The sequence below is a fragment of the Carcharodon carcharias genome, chromosome 2 (assembly GCF_017639515.1).
Source record: "Carcharodon carcharias isolate sCarCar2 chromosome 2, sCarCar2.pri, whole genome shotgun sequence".
NCBI classification, from domain to species: Eukaryota; Metazoa; Chordata; class Chondrichthyes; order Lamniformes; family Lamnidae; genus Carcharodon; species Carcharodon carcharias.
Window position 1 is genome coordinate 189789845 of NC_054468.1, and position 21426 is coordinate 189811270.

The window sequence follows — 21426 nt, forward strand, 5'->3', positions numbered from 1 at the left end:
TGTGGAGAAATTTTGTTACCCAGGAGGTTGGTGGAGTATGGAATGTTGTACTAGGGAGAGTGTTTGAGACAGAGACTACTGTATCTTTTAATTGTTTAAATATGTGAAGCAGGGGAAGGGAGAAGGCTATTGGCAGTAGGAGAATTTGGCTTACTCTAGCAAAGTACCAGCAAACTCCCTGCATGCTGTAAATGTCGATGCCTTTATGCTTCTCTCTCAAGAACCTACAAGAAGGAGGCACAGGACCACCAGAATTTCAACTGGTCCCCATGAAAAGCCTGCAAACTGCTGGAACAATCACTTAGAAGCCCCAGGTTAGGGATTAGATGCCACAAATTATATACCATCACTAAGATTAAGGACCATAGCACAACTTACGGGGGGCAATTTTGACTTTGGGTAATAGTGCAGAATGGGTGTTATTGATTCAACTGGTTTTGTGCATCTCTCCCAATTTTCATTTTCAGTGACTTCAATATATTGAATCTGCCTGAATCTATAATATGTGTTTTACACTATCATCCAGTCACCCCACGCATTGTTCACATATGACACAAGGTAAAGTAATAAATTAGCAAAACTAATATTTCGCATTATATAGAATAAGTAAGTAGCACAGTGAAAAATAAGCACTGATATTAGATAAGAAAATGCAGAGGACAGTGTTTCAGAAGATCTTGGAACCACGTTATAAGATACGTAAAGAAAGCAGCTACTTAAACAAGCAGCTCAAGCACTCAGCTAAACAGACACTTGGCATACCTTCTTCTTACAGAATTTTTGCAGCTATATCTTCTTGGTCAGTGAGTGTCTTGCTATGACAATGATTCTGGGTTAGTTTTATCCTCCCATGTGGCCAAACCTCTTTGTATAACAAAGTTATAAAACATGCAGCACACAATGATCTTGGAGAATGGTGGTGGGATGTTGTATAGTAAGGTGCCTTCTGATCCATCAAGACAACTGAAGTGCTACTTTAAGTTGCCAATGAAATGCTAAAAATTGATTCTGATGGTTGTGAGAGTCCAGGTACCTCTGCATTCAAGTCTGTCTTTGGATGCTAGAAGTGTCTGAGGAGAGTAACCTCTGATCTCCAAAGAGTCAATCTTCCAGTTTGCCTTTCCCTTCAAATAAAACTGGTACTGTTGACTGGCACAAAATGAAAGCATTGCCATTGCTGCATGATAATTGGACACTAACCTTCATACAGTGTTTGCAGTAAGTGACCAGCTGCATATTGATGTGATAGCATTTCTTTCAGTTCATGAAGGACTTTGTACTGTGCCGAAGCCCAGATGGCCAGTGTTCAACAATCAGTTCCTGTACTTTCAAAAACCCAGCAGTCAAAGGAAATGTGTATGTTTAAGGGCAAAACAATTATTTAGCATACTGTATTCCAACAAGACACACCTCTTTATTGTTTTTAAAATTTGGGTAAGTCTCTGGCCTGCTTTCTTTGCTATAGATAGAAAAAAAGGGCAGATGGAAAACATCAAAAGGAATAATGCTGAATATATGACGACAAATATTCTCACAAATTATGGTGCAAGTAAAATCAGTTTCAAGATTGATTGTCTTCTTCCACAGTATGGCAAACTCTTGATTATAAGGTAGCACAAATACATTTCTTAAGGTTAGTATGAAATAGTCCTCCAAAATGGTTGTATTATTTGTTCATCTCCAGCAAGTTTCAATATGGTGATTTTATTCTGCCTATGTACAGTACCTGCTGCCGATGGTCCAGAGGGAGGTGCTGCTTTTCTTCTACGTTTGATATCTCCTGTACACAGTGATCCAAAATGAACGCTTGTTTGTCTGCAAGTAATTATCAAAGAAAGTTATTAACTAGGACAAAACACCACTGCCTGTCTCCATACAAACACAAAGCCTGTATGATTTAACGCTGAATCAAAACACCCACAATGAAGATGTAGCTGCATAATAAAGCTACCAATCTTGTTTATATCAAAACATAATTATGCTTTTGGACAACTACTCAGCAGCCAAACTGCATCATAAATTGTTACCAGAATGAATAATATAAAAGGAATGCTTTTTAATTTTCAAAACTGGCAATCTTTCCAGCTCCACATAAAATCAAGCAGCACTGCTTTGACAGGCAAATGTTGGAGATTAATTATCTATAGGGATTACAATACAGTTGCTGAGATTTCAATTGGCCACTAATACTTCACTGTCAGCATCGCATTCATTAAGGCACAAACGGGCAAAAATTGAAATGAATCTTTTAGATAGACCTCCAATTGAACCTGAAGACCCCATGAGCACCCAAGGTACAGGCTTAGCAGAGAGCTTTGCTTCAGTAATTTTGCAAAGAATTGATTATCTGTTATGCTGCATTGAGATATCTACACTATTGATCACGGAGATTAAGGTACTCAGGCTTCTTTTATTTTCTCATAGAAAGACATGCTATACTTGCAACAAATAACACTAAGTAAGGACTAGTTTGTTATTGTTGTCACTCTTCATGTAGAACACAGCAGTTACTTTTTAATTTAAAATCAATGACAGTCTGAAAGGCAGCCTTGTTCCATCAACATAAATGAACCATTTATCTTTCCAAGGAGTACCATCAGACAAGGTGAGAGTAAAACATATATGTTTTAATAACAAGAAATGCTTCAAGATCACAGGCATCAAGAACTATCACTTGTGCGAAGGTGTTTTCCATGTTTTTAAACAAATGCTGGTATATTGTATTTGTAAACTGGATGGAGAGATGTGAAATGTTTCACACACACATATTTTATATATACATACTTCAAATGATATTTAAATTAAATCAACAGCATTCTTTTATCCTTTCACTCATCTTAGATTTGAAAAATACAAATCAAATGGAAATTTCACTGACGACTGCTTGATATTTTTTCAACAATTTACTTGTACCTGATTTTATATTTAACGTCAACCCATAGGACCTGGGCATCGATAATTACAATATTTAATTTAAATATCAATTAAAATATCACAACACTTCTGCCTTGAAACTTATGTTTCACCTAACATGCAGCTCAAGAGAAAGGGACCCACAATTTTTAAAAGAAGAAATCAATAAATCCATTTATATCAATGGAAAATATTAGATTTTCAGGATCTCATTTTTATTTAACTAGTTGAAATTCCAGTTCACTAAAGGCAGCTCTCTTGCAATTTTGAAGGTTAACATATACTTATGATAATAGTTTGGAAATATTGGGCTGAACTATATGAGGTGCTGGATTCCCTGCCACCATAACCTCCTCCCACCCCACAACCACCACCACCACCACCCCTCAGATTAATTGGCTGTTAATAGTTTGGAGGTAGGATTTCTGCTCCTCAGGAACAGGAAGTCCCGCCTCAGAGAGCTGCTGGCTAATCAGAGGTCGGCACTTTGGGTGTGCAGCCCTGGATCATTTAAATATGGTTGGGGATCTCTCTGGGTACCAAGCAGGCCCTGGCAAGGGTAGTGGGGTGGCAACCTGGAGGGGGTTGCCTTGAAGGGGCCCATCAGAAGGGCCCTGCCCACCAGCAGCCCAGTTAAGGGCTTCAACTGGCCCACTGGCAGGCAGGCCGACTGAGCCAGTTGTGCCACTGGAATTATTGCGATGGGGGCAGGGATGGGCAGGAAGGTGATGGCAGGCTGCTTGCTGGATTTAACAGCCCTTCGCCTTTAACCTGCCAGTGGGGCAGTATTAAATGCAGCCCATTATTTTTAAGAATGACTGAAAGTGTACTTGTGTGTAATATCATGAACATATAGCAAGTCATTGTTTAATTATTTAACATGAATAAACACAATGCAATGCTGTATCATTAAAAGGTAGCATTGTAGGAAATCATTTATGACCATTAACAAACTCCAAATATTAAGAGTCATACCTCTGTACTTGACAAAGTCTGTAGGACAAATTGAAAATCTGTCCCTTTAAATTTCAGGACAGCCTTCCTGGGTCTTCTGAGGCAAGAAGAGTGCTTTTCCCTTTCTATGGTATATATATATAAGTCTGCCATTCCTTGTCAAAGGCCATAATCTCAATATTAATCATTTTATATATTTCAACTTCAACAACAAAGTAGAACAGGTATGATATGGATGGAGCAAAACAGATACATTTATATGGAGGGTGGTGGGCAACATTGAGTACCCCATTGCTTACTTAAATGCAAGCTGCCTACCCTCATACGATAAGGAGAGAAAGAAGCTCCTGATTGGGTACATTTTGTCAGAGAATTCATATTATGAAGTCTGCGCAAACCACAGAATCATAGAATGATACAGCACTGAAGGAGGCCATTTGGCCCAAAATGTCTGTGTAAGTTTTTTAGTAGACCTATCCAATTCATCTCCCTTCCCCGTTGTTTCCCCATAGTCCTGGAATTTATTTTCCTTTTCGACTATTTATCCATTTTTTAAATTACTACTGAATCTGTTTCACAACCTTTTCAGGCAGTGCATTCCAGATCACAACAACTTGCTGTGTCAAGAAAAATGTTTCCTCATGTCACCTCTGGCTCTTTTGGCAAACACCTTAAAGGCAATCATCTTAAATATATGTCCCCTGGCTACCGACCCTTCTATATTCTATCATTTCCATTCATGATTTTGAATAGCTCTGTTAAATCTTCTCAATTTTCTCTGCTATAAGGAGAACAACACAAGATTCTCTGGTGTCTCATCCTTTGTGCCATTCTAGTAAATCTCATCTGTACCCTCTCCAATGCTTTTACATACTTCTTAAAGTATGGTGCCCAGAATTGAACACAATGCTCCAGCTGTGCTTAACCAGTGTTTAAAAAAGGTTTAGTGTAACTTCCTTGTTTCTGTACTTTATACTTTATTAATAAAGCCTTTTCTATTTGTCCTGTCATCTTCAAAGATTTGTGCACACACACTCCAAGGTCTCTGTTTTCTTCCACCCTTTTAAAATTGTAGAATTTAGTTTGTATTGCCTCTCCTCTTTTTTCCAACCAAAATGTATCATTTCATATTTCTGTGTTAAATTTCATCTGCCACGCGTCTGCCCAATTCATGAGTTTGTCTATGTCCTCTTGAATTCTGTTACCATCCTCTTCATTGTTTGCTACATTTCCAAGGCTTGTGTTAGCTGTAAACTTTGCAAACATGCCCTGTATAGTCAAGTCCAGGATATTAACGTATATCAAAAATAGCCGCGGTCCTAATTCAGACCACTTAGGATCACCACTGTCTACCTCACACCAGTCTGAAAAAAAACAACCATTCACCATGACTCTCAGTTTTCTGTCCAATAGCTAATTTCATATCTGCACTGTCACAGCTCTGCCCATTTAATCTTATAGGCTTCCAACAAGTCTAACAAGCAATTTTCCCTTTTCCTTAACTTTAGGCTCCTTTGCACAGGATGGATCAACACTTCTGAGGCAGTACACCCTGGGAGGCTGAATAATGTTATTCTAGGATCTGCATTGTTCAGCTCACAAGAAAGCAAAAAATAACAACAGGCCCCTCAGCTCTTTAAATTATTTTTTTCCCCCACAGGCTATCTATTCCATTCACTCTATTATGGCTATTATGGACTTGATCTAATAATTTAAGAGGAAGTGTTTCAATTCATTACATGGGAGAATTAGAACATGCTAACCATGCTTTTAAACTTATTATGCATCAGCGAGGAGCTCGTCAAATCTTATGGTGGAGCAGGCAGTGATTTGTCAGCCCCGCTGTTACCTCATGGGGTCGAAGGTCCTGGCACCATAATTAAATGGCACCCACACAAATATTCACTCATTGCAGGCCAGGTGTTGATGTGGCGAGTAAAGGAATGGCCTCTGCACTGTGGTTCTGCGAGGCCTCCCTGGGGATTCTCCCCTCTTTCCGGTGGATGGGAACAGGAGGTCCACACGCCTGACCATGCAGCCTGGGAGGAGGTCGCCAGGAAGGTCAGCACCCGTGGGCAACAGAAAAAGTTTGCCCTGCAGTACAGGAAAAGGATGAATGATTTGATGTATTCTGCCAGGGTAAATGAACCTCCTACTCATTCCAAACTCTCACTCTCATAAGGCCACCAGGCAATCTATGGGTTAGAGTCCACAGGGATGTCACACATGACCAGCAGATGGGACATCAGCTCTGCATGTCGGTCAGCCACGTTAAGATCTCTTATTTCATGTTAGATCCTACACAAACAGCATCTTCACCCCTTACTCGGGAGGGCTCAGCACACTCGGCAGGCGTGTATGCTTCTGAACTGATCTTTCATCCATAGTGCCCAAAGTCAATCCATCTATCTTTAAGCAGGACAAGGCAATAATTGCCCCTAATCGGCGTGAGGGGGCCAAGACTGGAGGGGGTATCCCATAGCTGACAGTACACACATCCCATGAGGAGCAGGCCGGATACCTGGCTGGTGAGGACAGAGATTGTTCCCATGCAAAAGGCGAGATCAGCCTCCTTCAACCAGCCTGTGAGGCTTTATCCAGAATACAGTGACAACATGTGGTCAATGATGGTGAGTGACCTATAGTGCAGGAGCATGCTTTGTCAATCACTAATTATCTATTTTCTTTATTCCAGCCCCTAGCAAGGAAAAGTGGAGGAAGAGCTCCAGCAAGTGCCTCAGCCCCAGCCACCAGAACACCTCAAATGAGGATGCCGGTGACCCATCTGATGAAGATCCATCACTATGCTCACTAGCACTCTCCACCAGCGCTGATACATGCACCTCGGTGGATCCTAGTCATAGAATAGGCTTGGGTTCACAATCTGGTGATCACCTGACAGACACGTGTCCACAGCAGGTGGTGGCAGTGACAGCCGAGGTCTCTGACACTCGAAGTACTGCTGGAGACCAGGCCCCTGCAGAACTCGATGATCAGTCTTTGCGATCGGCCCTGGGACAAATGTTGGAGTTGCAGAGACAGGCAGGGGACCATCAGGCAGGGCTGTCAGAGGCTGTTACTAGACTGGAACAAAGGATGGAGGAGCCTGTACATGTTCTCTGTTTGATGTCATGGCTCCGACACGCGAGCACATCGAAGTCTTCATTGGAAGGGTGGCAGCCGCCTTGCAGACCTAGGTCCAACAGTACACTCTGTTTCTGCTGGATTTGTGCTTGGAGCTGCACTCCATCGCTATAACCAGGGGTGCGTTCCAGCAGTGGCTAGACAAGAGGGGGACGGGGCACCTCGACCTCCCTCCAGGTGCCCCTTCTCCTCAAGAAGTCAGGGAGGAGCCTTCGGGTCCCAAAGAGAGGAGGAGCACCAGCCACACACCCTGGGAGCATCAACCCAGGAGTCTCCAAGGGTGTCCTCCCACTCCAAATCCCCTCTGTCTGTGATCCCATCAACTCCAGCAGGTCAGGCCAAGGAAGGTGCACCTGCCCTGAGCAGAAGATCCTTAGCAGCCTGGGGCCCTCCAAATGCTTGGGCCGCCAGAGATTGCTCAACAAAGACAACAATGGGCATAGCAGACAGCAACCTCCCCCCGTGGGGAGGCGATGACTTAGTGGTATTGTCACTGGACTAATAATTCAGAGACCTAGGGTAAAGCTCTGGGGACTGGGGTTCAAAACCTGCCATGGCAGATGGTGGAATTTGAATTCAATTAAAATCTGGAATTAAAAGTTTAATGATCATGAAACCATTGTCGATTGTTGTAAAAACCCATCTGGTTCACTAATGTCCTTTAGGGAAGAAAATCTGCTGTCCTTACCTGGTCTAGCCTATGTGTGACTCCAGACCCGCAGCAATGTGGTTGACTCTTAAATGCCCTTTGAACAAGCTCATTTAGGGATGGGCAATAAATGCTGGCCTAGCCAGCAATGCCCAAATCCCATGAATGAATTTTAAAAAAAGCTGCACCTATAAATAGCGGTAGGGTAAGGAAAATTAAGAAGTTGTGAACACACAATGGTGGCAAGGGTATTCAATCGCTGTATATACTTTCCACCTTTGTAAATATATTTTGCTTTTCACCCCAAAGTCTTGGGTATTGAACGGCTCATGAATGTGATGCAATGTCCCGGGTTCATTCAAGGGTACCAAATGCCCACCAACAATAATCTCCCATCTAATCTCCCTCAGTTCTTTGAACTTTCTCTTTATCTCATCTTTAGTTCCCCATCAGCGACATGAATAAAGGCACTTGCTATATAAAAATGATGGTTCAACAATGCATATGTAAGCCTTGCATTCGAGGATCACATTATGTGACCTCATGAGAATCATTCTTGGAAGGTTAGTGATTATCTTGATGCTACTGCACTGAAATCTGTTCCTTGTGAATGTTATAAGTATCGCAACCCATGTTAGAGTCTTCACACAAGTGCACTTTACAATGGCCTTTATTTTATGACAGTGAGGTTTTGATTAAAGCATTATTCATCATTGAGCACCACAGCCTTTCATGCCCCCCTGCAGTGTTACTTTGTATCCGCTTTTAAGGCTGAACATTACTCCTTTATTAGTTCCCACTCTCGCTGTGCATGACGCTGCGGATGGAAGTTGGTTCCACTTGGTGACATGTGAACTGTCTGCTGGACAGGAATGAGTATGTGATGTCAGAGGTGTGTGCTCATCCTGATAATGCCATCCAATTACCTGTGAGGATGTTACTTTGCTCCTGAACAGCTGCCGAGCGTTGCTTCATGGAATCCCTCTGTTAGGTCTTAGAAAGCCAATCAATATGGAATTCATGACATGATTGTGCAATCAGTGTCTTCGGCCTCATAGGAAATATTGAACTTTGTGAGATGGACCATGTGGAGGACTGAAATAGCATGAAAGCTCATGAGTGCTCATCAGTATCTATAAAGGGACTAAGTTATCATTGAATGCTTTGTCAAAACTGACTGGGCTACGTCTCTCCCAGATGCCAAGGCAATGCAGGACGTAAACTTGGGAGGCTTTTGACGAAGGCAGGGTAATGAGTGTTTGTCAACAATCACACAATGTCCTGCTGAACCATTCTCTGTGAGTAATTCGCAGCTTTGTGTCCATACTGTTGTGTGACAGATCATTGCGCCCTGATGTCCAATGGAACCTGGGAGCTTAGTATCAAGATGAGGCCCCTGCATTTATCATGCGTGACAGCTAGCGTTTGGAGAGATTGTGCTGCCTGGATGTAGCTCCGTCTTCAGACGATCAAGCGATAACCATTGATGGATGCTTTTCCTCTTAGAGCCGCCTTGCTAAGCTGGTATCACACTGGCATGTGTGCATCTATGTGTGTAATAGCGTTTCTGCCTCTTGATGGCTGCCATGACCACTGACATTTTCACACCATGGCTGAAAGGACTGTTAAAGATGTGCGCTAGTGGAGTGTTTATCCTATTACACAGCGGCCACATGCTCCCTAGGCTATTGTGCCTTCCAAGGATAACCTCCATCGTTAAGGTTGAAGGTGACTTATGCTTCCTCCACTATCGTTTTGAGATTGATGACCTTTTGTGAGATGTTGTAGATGACAATAAAGGTCTTATTGTCTCCCCTGCATGGGAGCGTGAAGAGAGCTACACTGTATCAACTTCACTTCACCTTATTCTCCTGGAATCTTGTAGCTATGAAGTTGTCATGGGCATGCCTTCCATGTTGTCCCACTGGCATGGCTTCGTCCCACTGGCATGGCATCGTTATATGGTTGGTCCAAATCCTCGCCCTCTACAAATCTATCCTCCTCATCATCATCCTTGTCCAAGGCAATGTTCAGCTCCTCCATGTCTACCTGTCGCAAAACATCCCCCCTTTGCAGCACTAGGTTATGCAGGGCACAGCAAACAATGATGACACAGGACCCTCTGTGGTGAGTTCTGGAGAGCCCCGTCTGATCGGTCCAAACATCTGAAGCGCATCCTTACAAGTCCAATGGTCTCCTCTATTAGTGGCTGAATGTGTAGCATCGTATCTCTCCTCAGATACACTCTGTGGATGATGAACGGGCATCATTAGCCATATCTTTAATGGTACACCTTATCATCGTGGAGCCGACCATTTATGTGCTAAGGGCCCTCAAAGACCTGTAGCATCTGCGAGTGACTTAAGATGTAAGAATTGTTAGAGCTCCCTAGGTATCTAGACAAACATGCATGATATGCATTCTGTGATCACAGATTAGCTGGACATTTAGGGACTGAAATTTCTTTCTATTAATGAATCTCACAGGCTGCTGTCAGCAACCTCCCAAGGCCACATTTGTGCAGTCGATGGCGCCTTACACTTGTGGAAAGCCTGAGACAGCAGCAAATCCCACAGCCTTGCTGGCTTCATCCATGCTGAACTGTACGAAATGGCAAGCTTTATTGAAAAGGGCATTGGTCACTTCCCTTGCTTTTGTGTCACTAATTTTGAGTTTCTACAGAGCTCCCCAGTGGAGCACTGGAAGAATCTGCTGGCAAAAAAAGTTCAGCGCGGCAGCAACTTTCAAAGCAACTGGCTGTGGATGCCCTACAAGCCCCTGTAGTCCGAGTTTCTCATGGAGAATGTGGCGAATATGAACCATCACATCCCTAGACAGGTGAAAGCCTCTGCGGTACTGTCTTTCACTCATCTCTATGTATGAGGTGGATCTTCTATAGACCCTTGGTCGTGCCAAACATCTTTGTGGATTTGTTCCCTCCTCATCAGCCTCTGGATCTTCCTAGGACCTCATTGGCTCTTGTTCTTCAGTACATTGGTCTTTCATGAACTGTGGCAAACAACGACAGCCTTTTCTCCTCATTTACATCAAAACCTGCAGCCTGCATTCTCAACTCCTCTTTGTTTCTGTGAACTGATACAATTGAGCAATCAATGTTAGTTCCTGTTGATTTGTCCTCCTCCATATACAAGGCAGCTATGCATTTTCCAGCCCTTGACTTTCCCTTAGTCCGCACATTGCACACCAAGGCCATCCCTTGCAGGACGATATCATCCTTGTGGACGACAGGTGGCTGATCATTCCCCTCATATGTGAATGTGCATTCAGAACAAGGGTGTTCATTAGAGTTAAAACACTCAAGTCATAGAAGCCTTGTGTTGGTTGTCCTCCAGTTGCCTTTATAACAATGGATACCCATTCCTTGCACTTATGTCCTGACTGTAAGCATGGTACCTTGAATGCATGCCATCTATATACAGTTGGGAAACATTCTAATTATCCGCTGGTGGGGCATTTAATTTGGAGGGGAAATGTGATTCCAGTGAGTTGGTCTTTTAATGAGCGTTCATGAGATGCAAATGAATGCAAACGTTCCTGGCACAGATCAGCAGGAAACTTGATTCTCCCGACTTTGGTGGGTTAAAGGTGAACAAAATTCCAAACTAATTTCCTGCCAGCAGGAAACTGACTTTTGCCATCATGCCAAATTTTGTGCCACCACCCGCCACGATTCCTGCTGCTGATAGGAGAGGAAAATTCTGCTCCCAAAACATTTACCTTTGAACAACAGACTTGAATCTAACTAATTTACAGCAGTGAGAAAGGAAAAATCTTACCCGCATGGGCCCCAGCTATGCCTGTCTTTTTATGGGGTATGTGGAACCTTCCTTGTTGCAGTCCTACTCCGGCCCCCTTCCACAACTCTTTCTCCGGTACATCGATGATTACTTCGGTGCCGCCTCATGCTCTCGTCGGGACTTGGAAAAATTTATTAATTTTGCTTCCAATCTTCACCCCTCCATCATTTTCACGTGGTCCATCTTGACACTTCCCTTCCCTTCCTTGACCTCTCTGTCTCAATCTCTGGTGATAGACTGTCCACCAATATCCATTACAAACCCACCGACTCCCACAGCTATCTCGACTACAGCTCTTCACACCCCGCTTCCTGTAAGGACTCCATCCCATTCTCTCAGTTCCTTCACCTCCGTCGCATCTGTTCTGATGATGCTACCTTCAAAAACAGTTCCTCTGACATGTCCTCCTTCTTCCTTAACCGAGGTTTTCCACCCACGGTCGTTGACAGGGCCCTCAACCGTGTCCGGCCCATCTCCCGCGCATCCGCCCTCACGCCTTCTCCTCCCTCCCAGAAACATGATAGGGTCCCCCTTGTCCTCACTTATCACCCCACCAGCCTCCGCATTCAAAGGATCATCCTCCGCCATTTCCGCCAACTCCAGCATGATGACACCACCAAACACATCTTCCCTTCACCCCCCTTATCGGCATTCCGTAGGGATCGCTCCCTCCGGGACACCCTGGTCCACTCCTCCATCACCCCCTACTCCTCAACCCCCTCCTATGGCACCACCCCATGCCCACGCAAAAGATGCAACACCTGCCCCTTCACTTCCTCTCTCCTCACCGTCCAAGGACCCAAACACTCCTTTCAAGTGAAGCAGCATTTCACTTGCATTTCCCCCAACTTAGTCTACTGCATTTGTTGCTCCCAATGTGGTCTCCTCTACATTGGAGAGACCAAACGTAAACTGGGCGACCGCTTTGCAGAACACCTGCGGTCTGTCCGCAAGAATGACCCAAACCTCCCTGTCGCTTGCCATTTTAACACTCCACCCTGTTCTCTTGCCCACATGTCTGTCCTTGGCTTGCTGCATTGTTCCAGTGAAGCCCAACGCAAACTGGAGGAACAACACCTCATCTTCCGACTAGGCACTTTACAGCCTTCCGGACTGAATATTGAATTCAACAACTTTAGGTCGTGAGCTCCCTCCCCCATCCCCACCCCCTTTCTGTTTCCCCCTTCCTTTTTTTTCCAATAAATTATAAAGATTTTCCTTTTCCCACCTATTTCCATTATTTAAAAAAAAATAAAAAAAAAAAACCCACTAGAGCTATACCTTGAGTGCCCTACCATCCATTCTTAATTAGCACATTCGTTTAGATAATATCACCAACTTTAACTTTAACACCTATGTGTTCTATTGTACTATTGTCGTTGACATCTTTTGATGATCTGCTTCTATCACTGCTTGTTTGTCCCTACAACCACACCCCCCCCCCACCTCTCTCTCTCTCTATCTCTCCGCCCCCCACACACACACCTTAAACCAGCTTATATTTCAACTCTTTCTTGGACCCGAACTCAAGTTCTGTCGAAGGGTCATGAGGACTCGAAACGTCAACTCTTTTCTTCTCCGCCGATGCTGCCAGACCTGCTGAGTTTTTCCAGGTAATTCTGTTTTTGTTAAGGAAAAATCAATGATGTTTTAACTATTGGTTTGGAAAGATACAACCTCTTTTTCCAGTACTACCATGTACTACATCAGGTAAGGCTACAGTTATACTGTCAGTTGTGGTGCAGTGTTACAGACAGGATCGGGAGAGAACTGAAACCCTTGTACCCTTTTCCTTACTGTCCGTAATCAGTGTGTTTTTTGAAAAGGAAGATGTATGTGTTTCTTAGCCCTCGAAGTGTACTCGGTCAATTTAAACAAAAGCAGAAACCTTTCATGGGTTTAAACAAAAAGGATTATTTATTCACACATTCAATCTGAAAGTCTAAATGCTACACCATTCACACACACACACAAGAAAGATACAGTTCAAGAGAATAGTGCACTTTTACAAGTTGTAAACCAAAAAAAAAGTAAATTCCACAGATTGGTTCTGTCTAGGTATGTCCATTCACAGGGGAGGCCCCCACCCATGGTTATTTAATTAGGAATTTTTTGAGGTAAATATGAGTCTATGCAGAAATTGCAAAAGTCACTTGACCCTTGGCAGCCATCTTAGCCACCTTTTTAGTGTCCATTTTTAAATAAAAGGCAGTTCCAGAGCATTATATACTGAAAGCAGTCCATGTTTAAAGGTATGAATAGGACATGCCTTCACTGGGTATGGCAGACAGTCAGTAAACTAATTTGGACACTGATTGCAACCTGACTGGCAAAAGTTCAGCAATAGCAAAGCTCCATGAATGTGCACTTCTGATGCACTCACAGAGCTTTATTCTTTCCAATGTTAGAAGAAAGCAGTTGGAGAGCTCAATTTGACCTGACATTAAAAAGATGCAATAAAAAGTTTAAAATCTACAAAGCCATCCAATGCCTGGGTATTTTAAATTGCAATTTCACTAGAGTTTATTGTAGTTGTTATCAACTAAGATGCCAAATTTGACACCAGAATTACATTGTCACTTCTCATGTTGCCTCTTAATATATTTTTCCAATTATTTTAGTGCAATCTACCAGTTACCTAAATACCATGTCCACTGGAACTCTTAGAGGTAGAGAACTTTTCATGGGAAATGAGAAAATAGCAGAGTTATTAAACAACTGCTTTGTGTCTGTCTTCACAGTAGATGACTCAAATAACATACCAGAAATATAGGGTAACCGAGGAGCTAATAAGACTGAGGAAACTAAGGTAATTAATATCAACAGAGAAAAATACTGGAGAAACTTAAACAACTAAAATCCAAAAAATCCCCAGGACCTGATGGCTGCATCCAAGGTTTCTAAAAGAGGTAGTTGCAGAAATAGTAGATGTATTGGTTATGATTTTCTGAAAGTCCCTAGATTCAGTCCCAACAGACAGCAAATGTAACTCTGCTATTTAAGAAAGAGAGAGAAAAAAGGGAACTGCAGGCTAATTTGCCTTATATCAGTAGTTGGCAAATGCTGGGATCTCTTATTAAGGACATCTTAACAGTGTACTAAGAAAATCAAGGTTGTCTGGTCATGTTGAGTGGCAGGTCCAATGGATAGGAATTTGGACTTGTCATTAAGAAGGGCATGCATTTTGTTGATATTGTCATATTTGTTAAGGAAGATTATTCCTGTCCCTTTGTCAGGTTTACTGATATGTATGTGTGGATTGGTCTTAAGGCCTTGCAACGCTGTAAGATATTTGTGTTGCATGTGAAATTCGGACAGGTCGTTCGTGATCCCCCAATTTGCATGCGCTAGATCAGCTAGTTGCGCTTTCAAGGATTCAGTGTCTTCAGTGGACACTGGTTTGTGGCAGGATAGTTGGGAGTAGAGGAGTTTAAACTCAGCTGATATCTTTTCCTGTTTGATTTGGGATGAAGGCACATCAAAATTGAAACCATGTGCAAGAACAAACTCCTGGCTTTCTGAGGGTACGTGGTCAGAGAGGTTTGTTACGTTAATATAAAAACAAAGCAGGGTCATATAGGCTCGGAACGTTAACTCTGTTTCTCTCTCCATAGATGCTGCCAGACCTGCTGAGTTTTTCAGCATTTTCTGTTTTTATTTGCGATTTGCTATGAGTTTAGTGGCATCATTAATTGCGTCAACAAACCACTTATGCTTAGAAAATGCTTCCTGGACTTGTGTAAGAGTGATGAGCTATTGTGATATATACTACAGGGTGCGACCTCAAGGTTCGCTACGTCTGCATATGTATGGGCTGTCCAAGACACACAAAAGTGATGTCCCTCTACCTCCATCTGGGTCACGGGCGTTCAATCACTGTTTATATCATGCACCTTTGTAAATACATATATTATTCATGAGAATGGTGTTATCAATTGAAAGCATAGTGCACATGCATCTATGTGCCCTCTTATTGCGAGGGTGATCCACGCTCTCACTTAGTGTTCGCCTCCCTTTGTAAGCCTCACATATAATGCCTAGCTGACTCATGATAGTTACTCTACCCTTGTGTTGTCAGGGAGACGTGTCAAACTCTTTACTGAAGTGTCTTCAGAATGCATTAGCAACTATACTCCTTACAAGACAGCATGGAGTTAGATGTCCTCATTAGCCTTGGCAGGGTAGCTGTAATTGACTCTCCAAATGAGAAAGCCGCCTTCGTTGGTAGTGCCAAAGCACAAGACCTGCAGCCATGATGCTCTCTCCAACCACGCGCATATCTCAGTGTCCACAAAAAGCTTCTCAGAAAGGTGGCCATCAAATCTTTTGATGCAGTGTCTGCACTGTTGTCGCAACTATGGCTTCCAAGGGCACAGCGATGGAGGGTTCACCGCTGGCCTTTCCAATGAATCGGGCTGAGTGAATCATGAGGGTTGAAGGTGCAAGGCTGAATGCTGAGATTGCTTTCGATGTCACTGGTTGAAAAAGCCTTTCATGCCACAGACATGGCACTAAGGGACTAAAGAAATGTGGCTGTGTCCCATTGCCTGTACCTATTCATCCTGGAATTATGTGGCATGGGGACGTCTGCCACGTCATGCTTCTTTGAGGGCAACCTCAAGTGGAGCCAGACCCTCATCTCTCAATTCAGGTTCCTGCCCTTCCTCCTTTTCATCGTCCGAGAAGGTCTCAGCCTCCTCCATGTCTCGCTTTGGCAAGGGATTCTCCCTTTGCAGCATCGGGTTGTGAAGGGTGCAGCAGACCACAATGATGCAGGTTACCCTCTGTAGACAGTACTGCAGAAACCCACCTGAGTGGTCCAAGTGTCAGAAGCGCACCTTCAGGATGCCAATGGTCTGCTGGGTGACGGATCGTGTAACCTTATGTGCCTCGTTATATCTCTCTTCCGAGTGACTCAAAGGACGACACATGTCATGAGCCATTGTTTGAGTGGTTACCCCTTAGACCCAAGCAGGCATCCCTGTACTTGCTGAGATCCTTCAAATATGTGAGGCACCTAGCAGTAACTCAGGATGTGTGAGTCATGGGAACTCCCAGGGTACCTGGCACAAATATGCATGAAGTGCTTCTGAAGTGAAACCCTTTCCCGTTAATGAACACCAGGGGTTGGTGCCATGGAGCTCTCAATGCCACATATGTGCATCGATTGCAACCTGTACTCTAGGGAAGTCTGAGATAGCTGCAAACTCCTGAAATCTAGCAGCCCAGCTAGTTTTATCAAGCGTGAAGTTCACATAATGATGAGCCTTACAGTAAAGGGTACCTGTCATCTCCTTGATACATTTATGTACTGAGGACTGTGAGATGCCGCATAGGTCCTCTATGAATCACTGGAATGGTCCGCAGGCAAAAAAAAAATAATGCAGTGGTGACCTTCAGGGCCACTGGCAGGGGATGTTCTTCCAGTCCATGGGATGTTAAATCCTCCCCTAGAATTTGGCAGATGTGATCCACCAACTCTCTTGACAAGCCCAGACAAGCACGGCATTGCCTGTCACTCAACTTCGTATAGGAGAGTCTTCTTCGATAGACCCTTGGTCATACCAGTCACCTCTGTGGGATGGGCTTAACCTCCTCATCCTCTGGGTCACTGGGCTCCCCTGGATCATGGGCCTCAGGCCAGGCCTCCTCTCAAAGCTGGGCTAAGCAGTTCCTCCTTCTTCCCCCCAGTTCTTCTCCTCTTCCTCAGTTGGATCACTCAAGAAGGCAGCATTGACCACAGGGTCCATTATTCACTCCTCCTTCCCTCTGAGGACTGATAGGTGCAAGAGACTAATAAACACTGGGCAAATATACTAGACCTCCCTGTTGCGCACAGAAAGCCAATACAGCTGCGTATGCACTGTTAGATTTTCGCAGATACAGCCTTGCAGCTGAGGTGCACACTCACACATCTAGGTGACCACGATGCCAACCCTGATACATGACATCTCAATCCCACAGAACTTGGGAGAGGTTGGGCGCATTCCTGAAATGTGTCACCTTACCCAAGGAATTCCTGCAATTTATGGCGCCGTAAAATGGGGTGAGCCATTCTAAACTCCACTGACTTCAGCTGGATCGTAAAATCCCACTGGAGCAAAATTCTGCCCCATGTCAAGCACCAGCTTCCCCACCCTTTGTCTTCCTTCTGCCTGCCATCGTCTCCCCAACCCTTCTCCAACCTCAGCATTGCCCATTGTTCCTTGCTTCTCCGTCTTTCTTCCCAACCTCTTCCGCTGCCCTGGTTGCAATGCTGGTCTCTGTCTCGTATGCAAGCCTGCCTGAGCCCCTTAGAAGACACCATCCTGGAGAAGGGAGGAAGCCAGTGAGCAGAGCAATCCTACAGCCCCGCCAGTGTAGTATTTCACAGGCATTGGTGAGAACCCGGAGCAGCACTGTTGCAAGTAGGCTTTGAGTGTTGCACTCACCTCGAAGCCTTGAACTCAGGAGTGAAGTGAGGGCTGACAGCTACACACCACTCATTTCCAAATGTGTTTCAAACTGGTCTAATTTGCCACTGATGTGGCGTTACATTGGGAGGATTCCAGTGATCAACGTTTTTAATGAGCATTCATGACATGGTAATGCATGCAAATGGCGCTCCTACCATGGATCAGCGGGAAAACCGACCCACCATGAAAGTGGTGAGGGGAAAATTCCAAACTGTTTTCCTGCTGGTGTGAATCTGAATTTTGGCCAAATTTTCCGGTCCCGCCCGCCCACAGGCGGGGGGAAATTTCTGCCCATTCTGTGGGAATGGAATAGATTCCCTACAGGGTGAAGCAAGTGTAGTCAATGTAGCTGTAGGAGTCAGTGGGCTAATAGTGGATAATGGCCGATAGCCTATTCGCAGAACTGGAGATGGAGAAGTTGAGGAAGGGAAGGGTACAATTGGAGATGGACCAAGTGAAGGTAAGGGAAGGGTGAAAATTGGAAGCAAAGTTGATGAAATTTTCCAGTTCAGGGTGAGAGTAGGAAATGGCACTGATGGAGCCATCAATCTATCAGAAAAGGTGTTGAGAGAGGACTGGAATAAAGAATGTTCTACATATCTGACAAAAAAGGAAGTATAGCTCGGGACCCAATTGGGTTCTCAAGGCAACACTCTTTATTTGGAGGAAGTGAGTGGAGTCAAAGGAGAAGTTGGTCAATGTGAGAATAAATTCACCCAGGTGAAAGAGGGTAATGGCGGATGGAGATTGGTTGAGCCTCTGTTCAAGGAAGAAGTGGAGAGTCCTCTGATTGTCTTGATGAGGAAAAGAGGTGTAGAGAGATAGGAGGTTCATGGTGAAAAGGGCACCAGGAAACTGTAAACTGCTAATATTGGTGGAGGGTGTTGGAAGACTCGTGGATGTAGCTGGGATGAGACTGGACAAGGGGGGAATAAAAGAGTCAAGGTAGGACAAAATACATTCTGTGGGGCAAGAGGAGGCTGAAACAGTGGGCCTACTAGGGCAATCCTTCTTGTGAATCCTGGGAAAGAGGTGGAAGAGTTCTGTGTGCGGCTGAGGGACGATGAAGTTGGAAGCTGTGGAGTGAAGGTCTCCAGAGGAGTTGAGGTCACTGAAGGTTTGGGAAATGATGGTTTGATGTCTGGTGAGATGGTCCTGGAGAGATAGGATGAGATATTAGGGAGTTGGCATTCAGCCTCCACAAGATGGAGGAGGTTTGCAAAACAACAGCGCGTCACCCTTAACACCAAGTTTAATGACAATGTTAGGGCCTGACCTGGGGGAACGACGTGCTGCAAATTTAGAGGGAGATAGGTCAGAGTATGTGAGCAGAATAGAAAAATTGAGACAGTGGATGTCACTCAGCAGTTCCCAGTAAAAAAAATCTAAACAAGATAAGATGCCAGAGAGAGTGGTCCAGGTGGATTGAGAATTCTAGAAAGAAGGCATTATTCCCAGGAATATTCTGCATTTTTGGCATATCTAAAATTAACTGATGGCAACTGTAGTGGTTGAAAAAAATTGGAACTTCACTTACAGGCCATAACAATGTTTATTATTCACTCTCATTACACTGTTTTTCAGTAAAATATGAATTCTTAGCTCCATGTATGAGACTGATTGAATAACTCACTGGGGATCATATCAGAAATAATTACAGCCTGAATCACTTGTGTAAATTTGTGGAAATAAAATCATATCAAGGACAGGTATTAACTGTGTTTATCATACTTGCTGCATTTTCCTAAATTAAAAAAGAATGCATTTCTCATGGATGCATTCATTTTAAGGGAAAGCAAGCAATCAGTTGATACCACAAATCTCACCATAGAAAGGGAAAATATTGCCTTAACTTCTGCATTAATGTAATTAATTCTATCATATTTATAACTTACTGTCTTGAAAGAGATGAATCTGATAATATTTTCCTGAGCACACAAATTACTTTTGAATTTTGAACAATTTTGATAGTTTATCCTTGGAGCACTGGAAACTTCAAGGGATTTGAGGCTACCTGGACTATTTTCACTCACAACCCAACACTGTAACAAACCTGAATATTAAGATAAGAACAGGATGTAACATTAGAGCGGAGAAACAAGGTGCACAAAGAATTGGGAGAGATAGATAGCACTAGAGTAAGAAATAGTAAGGTATTAAGTGAAGTCAGAGTAAAAAGGGATGTAAAAAGGTCCAAATTAGGTTTGCAGTGCATGTTTGTGAATGCACGGAACGTGGTAAGGTTGTTGAGCTGCAAGCACAGTTAGCTAAATGGAAATAAAGCACTGGATTTTACGCTCCCCGAAAGTGGGGAGGCTTGTAAAATCCAGCAGTAGCCTTCCTGCCACCCACCCACCTGCCCACCCCGATCTGTCTGAAATTTTACAGGGTGTGTGGGAGAGTTGTAGACAGCCTGCCCATCCTAGGGCTGAAGGGCCTCAGCCAGCCCCCATTGATATTTTATCTGCAAGAGGCAAAGACTTATGCCACGTGAGAAGCCCGGCAGCTTTAGTTGCATGGACTGGTGTCGGACAAATGAGGGAGGGACCTCTTTTGCGGGTTCCCTGGGCACGTCAGAGGCACCCCTCTCCTAGGTCATACTTAATCCTTCCCACTGGCTTCTCAAACTAGGGCACCCCACCACTCACCTGTGCATGTCAGCCTGCCCCCAGCAATACCAGAGACTTGCATCTCAGTCTGGGCTCCTCTTCATCATGACTGGCTGTAGTCCCTGCAATGGCCATTGTTCCTGTCTGGTACTGCTGGGACTACAGAGCTTTTGGCCATCCCACTGTCTGGCAGCTCTCTAAGACAGGACTTTTTCCCAAGGTAGGGGCTGAAGTCTCAAAGCAATTAATGTTGCTCTCAGTGTTAAATTGATGGAAGCCAGTCTCAGGACTGTGGGTAGGCTCACCACCGGCTTTTTAGTTGGGGGCTGGACAAAGGACCATGGTGCCCCTTAAAATCCAACTCATGTTGCCCTGGCAATAATGGAGACTTGGTTCAAAAAAATGGCAGGACTGGGTACTAAATATTCTTGGATTCAAGGGACTGGATTTTCCCTTGGGAGACAGGAAACTGCTCTTCTGCAAGTGGTGATTTGCTGATTCTCAGCAAGTGGAGAGGAGGGACTTTCCTGTACTCGCGGAAGGAATGAAAGGATCAGAGGAACTGGTAAACCCACATATTTCTTACACAATTCTGTGATTAGTCTTAGGGCAGGACTTGTAGAGATATGGGAGCATTTGCACGTCTCAGACTAGGTTAAGTCAGGAAGTGGAAGAAAAGTATCTCAAAAGAATAAAGAGAAAAATAATTTACAAAATTCGGTAAACTAAACTTAAATCAATAAAGTGTCTAGGGTGATTGTGAAAGTGAATATAGAGTTTGAAAACTCTGTTGCAATAGCAGCTGACATCCAGACATTATGGATGGAATGCATGCCTTAATTGATTAAGTGCATCTGAAACTGTGTACTGTTTGAATTTTATTC

At 43.9% G+C, this 21426-nt stretch overlaps 1 protein-coding gene across 5 annotated transcripts in view; it reads right to left on the reverse strand.

The window, feature by feature from the left end:
- LOC121290006 (G patch domain-containing protein 2-like) overlaps positions 1-21426 on the reverse strand; it is a 287430-nt gene that overhangs the window by 28226 nt on the left and 237778 nt on the right. For all 5 annotated transcript variants that reach the window (XM_041210147.1, XM_041210129.1, XM_041210139.1 and 2 more), the window contains one exon: positions 1727-1815. In XM_041210147.1, the coding sequence (XP_041066081.1) occupies positions 1727-1815 (89 nt within the window). The remainder of the gene's footprint in view (positions 1-1726; positions 1816-21426) is intronic.